This window comes from Anabrus simplex, chromosome 5 (assembly GCF_040414725.1).
Source record: "Anabrus simplex isolate iqAnaSimp1 chromosome 5, ASM4041472v1, whole genome shotgun sequence".
Classification (NCBI taxonomy): domain Eukaryota; kingdom Metazoa; phylum Arthropoda; class Insecta; order Orthoptera; family Tettigoniidae; genus Anabrus; species Anabrus simplex.
In genome coordinates this window covers 205,279,909-205,289,997 of record NC_090269.1, presented here as the reverse complement: position 1 = coordinate 205,289,997, position 10,089 = coordinate 205,279,909, and the positions used below count along the sequence as shown (strand labels likewise).

Sequence of the window (10,089 nt, the reverse complement as noted above, 5' to 3'; positions counted from 1 at the left end):
AATTGGTAATTTGTAAATGTTTTTTACTAGGTTAAGTAATGCTCTTTCGAACGCACCTTAATAAATTATTATTTCCATAAAGTATTCGATATGGAAAGCGTATTCAAATCGATTTGAATTCCCCATGAAAACGTGTTTTACGGTTTTAATACATTAAATCATCGGGGTAGTGTAGTGGCATAAGATGGTAGCGGCTGCACCTTTCTGGCTTCAGAATCCTTCTGCTCATTGCCAGTCTAAATCTATGTCTGTGGGTCTGATAGGTAGTTGTTGATCTAGATTCGGGCTTACAGAGTCGGACATCCTCAGTTGGAGTCGGTCTTGACTCTAGCGACCTTTTTCCATAGCTCTTTGTTTCTACGTTAATTTAGGGTAAAGTTTGGTAGTATTAAGATAATTTCATTCGTTTTTCGTGGCGACACTGGTTACATATTTCATGGCGCTGTGTTGACCGTGTAATGGCCCCACGTATAAGACGTGATGTTATGGCGTGTTGTGTTTTAACGTAGCAAGTTGGACATCGGATGTGCATACGTTTGCCAATTGTAAATAATTATTGTTGTTGAAAATATAATCTGCTAACCGAGGACATAAATATGGGAAGATCAAGAACGAGAAGTAAATCGCCCAAACGGCGTCATAAAAGCAAGCATTCTCATAAAAGATCGAAATCTCGTGACAGGAGTTCACATAGCAAGCATCGTGAAAAGTCGAGAGAACGGAGTGCAAAATCTAGGTAAGAATGAAAGAATGTGAAATAATTCATTGTACATTTTTTATGAGAGACTTAAAAAAAATTCTGTAAAAGACAGTCGAACGGTCATCGAAACCTTTCCGGTGCAAAAGAGTCGAAATAAATTCTAGCCATTTCTCAAGTAGTGAACTCTGCTTGTGCAGGGTGAAGATTCATATGACTGTTCAACAGATTGTGGATAGGGAGGTTTTCTGGGCACCAGATTTGTTTATGCAAGGCATGTTTACTTTTATTTGTACTAATTGGGGGCTGATGACCTGTTAGGCTCCTTTAAACAACAAACTCCATCATCATCATCATCTATTAATTGCCATACTGCATGCTTGTGAACGTAGATTAATAATAAATGAGCTTATATGGTTATGGATTTTTGATGTAAAAATATGTTACTTTAATTTACCATGCCTGTGTGTGCTGTAGGGAATGTATTGGGATTGGGTTGTAACTAGCACGTCTGCAAGATATGTTTGGCTTTATTTGTAAGTTTCTGTTTCAGTGTAAGAGTGATCTAAACTCCTTACTTGGGGAAGTTTCACTATAAAAATAATCTCCTCGTTACTTGGGAAAGGTTGTAGCAGAAATGTTCACTGGTATGCCTAGGTAACTTATTGTCAAACATTATTCTACTTGTGACTAATTTAGGCCTTTATGTTTGAAAAGGAAAGTCAGATATCTGTGTCGGTCCAACCTGCTGTAAATTACAGTTTAGTAATATGTTGTGGCGAAAAGATAGAATAACTAATTTTTGGTGTAAAGTATAGATTTTCATAGTTACGTGGGATGAGGAAATTTGGAGACTATTATGGACAATAATTCACTACTTGAGTGTGGAATCGTCAATATTGTTATTCATAATAAACTTATTTGACAATTTGATTTGTAGATTTTTTTCAACAAAACTTGTGAAATGGATTGGGGATTAAATTTGAGTTGCAAGTGTTGCGATGAGGACAACCTAATTTCTAATTAACTGAGGATATTGTGTTTTTATATTCTTAAATGGCATTAATAGACCCTTAAAACACTGCAAAGTTTTTCCATGAAATTATTAGTAACTGAGATATTGAAACTGACTTTTTTTTAAATGTGGAACTGTCATTTTGGTCCCTAGCAGAAAAGTTCGGACTGTTACATATTCAGACATATGCAATCAATTTATATATCAGTAAATTACTTCAGGGATATCGGTAATACTATAGCTTGCGAGTTTAAAGGCTTGGAGCCAGCCTTGCTCTCACCACATCAGACCACACGCCGACTCAAGCTCTTGTCGCCATGCAAGGTACTTCCTTGTGATCCAAGCCATACAACTTGTAATACAAGCATGTCTGATACAAATAGTGTGTTATGCATGCCTTGCGTTTCCAGTGTTTTTATGATAGTAGAACTAAATTTTAAGATCAAGAAATTTCCAGAAGGAAACTTTGTTTGAATAGGCTGTATATCCTCCTGTTCATTACTGTAAAACTATTTAGTTAATAATGACGGTTACACTCTCCAAAACATTTTAGCCTCGATTTCTTCACTGTTGAATCTACTGTTTTTTAGAGAATACCAACATTGTCAGTGTTGTGGGGGTTTTTTGGGGGGGGGGCATATACAGCAGTAATTTTATAAGATGTTTTTATATATGTCTGTATGTTTAATTTTAAATTTGTGTTTGGATTATGTTAATTTTGCTTTTTTAATTTTTTTTTTAGAGAACCCCAAAAGAATCCAGTTTTTATCCTGTCTTTAGATGCAAACTGAAGTATTTGATATTTTAAACGTCACGGTACTAGTTTCGGCCTTATATATAGGCCATCTTCAGCTGAATATAAATATCATCTTAAATTCTAAAATAGTACTTTTCTCTCATAGAATATCACTGTTATCTTAAAATGTTTTGTTCATATTAAAATGGGTTTAAAAAAAAAGGCTTGCTCTACACCAAATATTAGGCTGTGTTTAAAATATAAGCATGGTATCTTGGAGAATACATAGGATGTTATTATGCTTGAAGAACCCAGTTGCTAGACGTTGTTCATCATCATCGTCATCATTTAACCCTCTGCAATTTCCCGGGTGCGGTGCAAGAGCGCTCTCCACTAATGTCTATTCAAGTTCACTTCTTTTTCTTCACCTTTACACAATTCCACTCCTCTTTCTGGCAGATTATCTTTTATTTGGGATATCCATCATGTCCTTGGTCTGCCCCTAGGTCGCTTTCTCTCCAGATCTTAGTCAAACAATTTTTGTGCTACCCTCTTCAGATACATCCTCTTCAAGTGACCAAACCATCTCAATTTTGATGTGGATGTCTTTGCTGACCTTTTTATTCTGGATCTCATCTCGTCTCGTTTTCTGCAGCATTGACCTCAGGAATTTCATTTCTGCAGCCTGGAGTCTGCTGTTATCCCTTCTGTTGATGGTGCAAGTTTCCAGACCGTAGGCCTATGTTGTTATTGGTACAAAGTAGGCCTGATACAAAGTTTTCTTAGATATTGAAGGAATTTGGCTGTCCCAGAGGAGGTTCCTGAAGGGAAGAGGAGCTACGGGCAGACAAGACTGGCAAGTGTGTTGATTAACAAACTTATCGGAATAAAGATTGGCAATAAAAAGGATACGGCAATATACCAATCTCAATTGCAACCTAAATGAAGTATCAGAACAAACAAACATATGATGCCGCTATCCTTTTTTAATTGCCAATCTTTATTTCAGTAGCACGACAAACACACTAATCTCGCCCCATGAGACTGCTCACTAGTGCAAGGTCCTATTGAAAAGCAAGCTACTTCCTTGTTGTGATCCAAGTTACACATTTGGTAATATACACATGTATAGTATAAACATACAAACATGTCTCATAAATACAAGTGTTGTATCCCTTGAGTTTGCAGTATTTTTAGGACAATAACCAAAGACAGGAAAGGAGGTTTAGGCCTATGCTTAAATAAAATAGTGTTGTTTACATTGGAATGTAACTAAAGTTGTACTGTTACTGTTTTGAGAAATGAAAATAACACTTCAGAACTAAACAGCTCCATTTAGAAAAATAAATTAATAATGTCCAAGTTGGCTGAGTAGCCCAGACTGTTAATGCTGGCCTTCTGATCCCAACTTGGCATGTTCGATCCTGGCTCAGTTCGGTGGTTTTTGAAGGTGCTCAAATACGTCGGCCTCATGGCGGTAGATTTGATGGCATGTAAAGTAACTCCTGTAGGACTAAATTCCAGCACCTCGATGTCTCTGAAAACCGTAAAAGTAGTTAGTAGCAAATAACATTTATTTTATTAAAAATGGTCCAGCGGGATTGGGTACGGGGACATGATACAGTATTGTCTTTTTTATTACCATGACATTAACAGCTGTTGCATTTTTGAGACATCATAGGCTACAAGCTTTACTATTTATGCTGTAAAGCCAGTACACTGATTTCATGCTTGCGGTCAATCGTTGGTTGACTGCAGGTGGAATCACAAAAAATAAAATTTAAAAAAAATAAAAATGCAGGAAATAATACGACGGCATGGCATTGGAGATCCTTTAGGGTTGTCCGTAAGTTTGTGGGATGTGCGTCACTCAAAGTGACTTATTGTGTGAAATCGTCCGAAGTTTCAATACCATACTCTATCTGCGTAACAGTATTCATCAACTGTGTTATCATTTTGGTGGTACTACTGCTCAGCAATCATAGGTGAAAAAGAAAAAGCATAGAAAAAGATGGGAAATGATACCTGAAGTAATGCTATTGGTTTTACGTCCCAACACAGATAGGTCTTATGGCGACGATGGGATAGGAAAGGGCTAGGAGTGGGAAGTAAGCGGCTTTGGTCTTGTTTAAGGTACAGCGCCAGCATTTGCCTGGTGTGAAAATGGGAAACCACAGAAAACCATCTTCAGGGCTGCCAACAGTGGGGCTCGAACCAGCTATCTCCCGGATGCAAGCTCACAGCTGCACGTCCCTAACCACACGGCCAACTTGACCGGTTCTGAAGTAATGAAGAGGGGGGATAGTTCCTTTATGCTTGACAGAGACTTGAAAGTATTCTTACCTATGTAGGGAAACTGAAACAGACTGTATATATGTGACAAATAAGACCATTTTCTGTGTTACAGTACTACAGGGTCTTTCTTTTGGCCCGCTCCACAGCCCCACTCAGAGCACTGCATGGCTGGCGCAATGACACTCGGTCACTAGCCGGTATAATGCACACTTTTCCTCCCCACTACACACGGCAATTCATACTTACAGAAATCCATTTCTAGTGAAACTATTAGTCTTAAAACCTACCTGGCATTACATTTGATGTTCAAAATGTTTTCCGTCAGCTGTCAAACACGCCTGACACCTCGTAAATAAGTTTGCAGACACTCGGTGAATCTCAGCCCGTGTGATGTTCGAAATAACTTTTGTAATGTTCTCTTGTAGTTCTTCTCTTGTGTGAGGGTTGTTTACATACACTTTTCACTTCAGCATCCCCCACAGGTAGGCTAATAATCACAGGGATTTAAATCAGGAGATCTAGGGGGATAATTAACCACACGATCTTCAAATACTTCCCGTATTACTTCCATAGTTCGATTTGCAGTGTGTGCCGTCACATTATCTTGCATAAAGTAGGCCTAACCATTATTCCTTTCTTCTTCCGTCAGCTTTTGAAAGAATGGTCGAGAATGAGGTCTATATATCGATCAGTGTTTATTGTTTCACGGAAAAATATAGGCCCTATAATTTTGCAAGCACTTATTGCGCACCAAACTCCTATCTTTACATCATGAAGTGGACGGACATGCAGCTGGTGGGGATTTTCTGCACACCAGTAGCAATTGTTTTGACTATTTACATAGCCACTTAAGTGTAGCCATGCTTCATCACTATAAAATAAAAGTTCTGAGTCAACATGGCCATTGTGAACTGACTGAAGCAACCAGTTACAATACCGAACCCTAGCGAAACTGTCAGATCCTCTTAAATATTGGGCAGGGGTGGGTTTGTACGGTTTTGCTTTTAACAGTTTTGTTGCTTTGTGGGCAGAAGATGACATAAGCTTGTACGGCAAGACACGACAGGGATTTTGTTGGAGTTCTTTCCAAGAGAGCTCCTATTTCACCAAGCTTTTCTTCTGTTAAAACGGTTCGTCTCCTGCGTGATTTCTTGTTAAGAATGGACCCAGTATTGCAGAACTTCTTTACTAATTTATGTACCGTACTCCTATGGGGAGGGAGGATGCCGGGAAATTTGCGAATGAATCGAAAGTGGCATTCTGTATAAGAAGACTACTTTGCATAGCACAACACAATGAATACACGCTGTTCTACTGTATACATCACTCGTTAAACACATGATTAGTATTCCTACAGAAACTACGCTATTTTAAAGCGAACACATTGAACACGCTACCAATACCACAAATGTTGAACTAAACTATTGCTGTTAAGCAATGGTTATCTCTACTGTACTGCATTAAATCATCTTAGCTGGTCATGAAGCAATGTATTTCTCGGCAAATGAGTCACCCAGTTGCGCTATCGCCTTTCGTGCGTGTTCCTGTGACCCACGGAATGAGCTAAAAAAAAAACAACTTATATTTGCCAGCTATAAAAGTCACTCTTGAAAAACAAACAAGAGTCTGTTATGAAGTTGATTGTTATATTATCATTGTTACACTTTGGCTTTGTTTTGAATGTTTAGTGGGATATTACTGTCATTGATTTGGAAATGTCAGTGTTGGGATAATGCTGAATATGGAATTCTCACTTACATCATTGGCCCCACAGTTTACTTTTGTCACAAGCCCCACAGTTCAGCTATACCAGGTGTTTCACCAGCCCCTTGCGATTTAGTTTCATCCATCGCACTGCTTTTACTATATTCTGAAATACATTTGTTCCTCTCCCTAAACTGAGGTAATATAACAAGATGTGTGTTTACGGGCTAGAAGATGGCAGGAATCATGAGCGCCACTAATTCATTATGGGTACCTCGAATGAACCCGTAAAACGAGCACAGATATGAAGAACACGTACCGTAAAACGGGGTAACTTCGGCCACTTTCTCGTATATTTTTATAATTAAAATGTGAAATATCCCCTCTAATTTTCTGAAAAATATAAGTTTCTGCCATGTTTGTTCTTCATTTTTGAATATGAAAATAATTCTAATTGTTACTAAGTAATGAATTATGATTATCGAAAGAGTGGCCGGAGTTACCCCATGCTTTGGGGTAACTTCAACCGCCATAAAAACTCAAGAAATGAAGTTTTCTTTGATGTAGTGTTACTTCAGCCACTGTGAATGTTTTTTAAAAACTGCAAAATGCCCAGTATCAACAATTGCAAAAAAATTAAAACAATTTTTTTGTGAAACAGATGTATAGTGATCAAATTCACATTTTCCCCAAAGAAGAAACTATTTTATTTAGCCTAAGCGTACAAGGCATTGTATGATATTACAATTTACATGTTGCATTGCATAAATATTTGTAATGGTACAAAAGATAATAAATAAAAGTTACGAAAATCATAAAGCCCAATTGAATGGAGAGAAAAGGTCGGAAAAGAAGCAGTCTTTAGACTGTCCTCATAATACATTGTCTTCTAAATTAGAAAATATCTCTGCCGTCAATCAAGTTCTTAAATGTGTATCGTCCATGTCAACTGATATCCGTCTATTTATCATTGAAAATGGGAACAGTCTTTCCATCCCTTTCGGGATAAACTTCCCCGTTTGTTGTTATTGTGCTTTATTAATCTCTTCTAAAGCATTCTTGAAGAAAACTGGATTGTAATTACAATATCCGCGGCCGCGTAATGTTTTCCTGTATGTTCTTGGCATGGCCGAAGTTACCCTGGAAGAGGACAACTTTTATCACAAAACTATTCCCTGAAAAACCTATTTGAATAAAATGCATCAAATTGTGTTGATCAGTTACCAGACATACTTAAATTTTGACCCCATAAACCACTGGAAGTTGTTTCTATCATAGTGTAAGAAATATGTTATGGGACAAAGATGTGCCAATGGAAGCAAAGGATACTATGTACAAGATGTATTACGTACCCATAACAACTTACGGAGTAGAAACTTGGACAGTGACAAAGGAGGATGAGAGTCGAATACAGGCAGCCGAAATGAAATTCTTGAGGAGTATGATACAGAAGAGTAGACGAGACAAAATAAGGAATGAGAAAATCCGGGAAGAAATTGGAATGGAAAAAATGAATGATAGAATAGAGAAGAGCCGACTAAGATGGTTTGGGCACATAAAGCGAATGAGCGACGAAAGAATGCCAAAAAGGGTGATGGAAATGCAAATCCAAGGAAGGAGAGGCCGTGGATGACCACGATTGAGATGGAAGGATACCATCCAATGCAGCATTATAGAAAGAAACCTGGACTGGGACACAGTGTTGGAGGAGGAGTGGTGGAAAGACCGAAGAAAGTGGAGAGGAACCATATTTGCCCCTACCCGGCAACAGCTGGATAAAGGGAAATGGTGTTGATGATGATGATGATGAAACCACTGGAATGGGGAATCGAATGCTGGGGCTAGAGAACAGTTTTTTTTCTGCTGTTACCAGACAAGACAATAGTCGGGGCTGATAGATCATTCTATTGTATGTGCATTTTAGTTGTTACAAGTGGTTCATCTTTTTCAGTATAGGAGGCAGGAGAAAATAGGTGTTGCTATTCGTCAGTGGCCGAAGTTACCTGGTATGGCCAAAGTTACCCCACTTTACGGTAGCCTACCTTACATCAGGAGGTGTGCACACAGACCAGGAGCAGGTATTGTATAAGCTGGAAACTGGACACCCGGGATCGTTGTGGGAGTGTGGCAGAACTGCTTGCAGCGTTGCACTACATGGATTGAGACTGGCGGTTGTCACTGTGAACAATTACTATGAGCTACGTTGTTGTGCGGTGTATGCTGTGTATGTCCATGAAACAATATGTATTTATGACCATTGGTTGCCTATCTCAATATAATCATTTGTGGACCCGCTATAACCTGTTTCAGTTTGACCCAAAAGGTTTGAGACAGCCTGTATTTAAATAAGATATTTCAAAAAAAATTATGCAACATTTCTAATGCTGCCCTACAATGGAGTTAGTGTGTGAAGATGATGATTGTTCTCCATTTGCTGAATTTGTGACAGATATTGAAAAGGAATTTACTTCAGAGTTTTCTGTTTTTGGATGAACTACAACTTAGATTTCTTTTAACCTTTTCCGGTCCAACATTGAGGTGACCTCGACATCATGGTAGAAGTGAACTATTTCATTAAAAACATATTTAAAATATTTAGTGACATGTTTCGTCTTTGAGACTTCATCAGCCATAAAGTCACGTGGTAGATTACAAAACTGAAAACAGAAACTGAAAAAAAAAAAGGGAAGAACCCAATGTCGTTTTAATGATTATTTGAGAAATGCTAAAGATATAAATATATATACATTATTTACACAAATTGACCTCACTTCTTGCAAAAACTTTTATCTTCAATGTTAAGAAAATGAAATTAACTTGAAATTGACAAGCCTGCCATCAATGTCCATTGTTGCTGTCTGTATTTGAAACGGAAGTTCCTTCTGAACTATTGAGAAAACATAGGAGAACAAATATACATATATTTAAAGAGCTAGTTTAAAACTTCTTGCAAACAATCTTTCAGCCAAGTTAAATATGAACGGCCTTACTTGAAAAATGTTGCAAGTATTGTTGGAATCTTGGTTTATTGTAACTGGTCCAATGTCGAGATCACATCAACATTATGTTTCATTCTACTTGAGAAGTTATTTATTGAAGTTCCTTGACCTGATTGAGATCGATCGATATCCCTGGAGTTTCTAGAGCAAATTTTTGTACACAGAGGAAGCCATTCTGTTATCTACATGGAAATACCCGCAGCCTATCATCTGTGTTTACATTGAGTTGTGCTACGCACGTGTTGTACTAGGCGTGTTTATCTGTGAATGCGAATTATCTCAGTTGAATTTGCAATATAAAAGCAGCAAATATGAGTGAAGAAGAAATACGTATGCACGTTTCTTTAGACAGCAGTGACGATTATTTATTTGAATTAGACGAAGAGTTTAGAGAACTGTCACGTGAAGATGAAGGTGTAGTGAACTCCAGCATTGCAAGTGAAACTTCAGCGACTTGTCCCTGTGCGTAAAAAAGCACGGAATGATATAGAACTATCCTATGCTGTTTCTGAAGATTCGGAAGAGGAAGTTCCACTGACTGCTACAAAAGCAAGAAGACGCAAAGGTAATGGGCCGGGATGGATAAGGGGATACGGCAGTGGAGACTTCTCAGGTCAGTGTTGATAATTTGATTAACAGTGAT

The 10,089-nt window shown here is 38.0% G+C and overlaps 1 protein-coding gene across 2 annotated transcripts in view; it reads left to right on the top strand.

The window, feature by feature from the left end:
- The first annotated feature begins 273 nt into the window (after positions 1–273).
- Positions 274–10,089, top strand: part of Arglu1 (Arginine and glutamate rich 1) — a 102,199-nt gene continuing 92,383 nt past the window's right edge. For both annotated transcript variants that reach the window (XM_067147264.2, XM_067147263.2), the window contains exon 1: positions 274–736. In XM_067147264.2, coding sequence (XP_067003365.1) covers positions 597–736 — 140 coding nt within the window. In that variant the 5' untranslated portion in view covers positions 274–596. The remainder of the gene's footprint in view (positions 737–10,089) is intronic.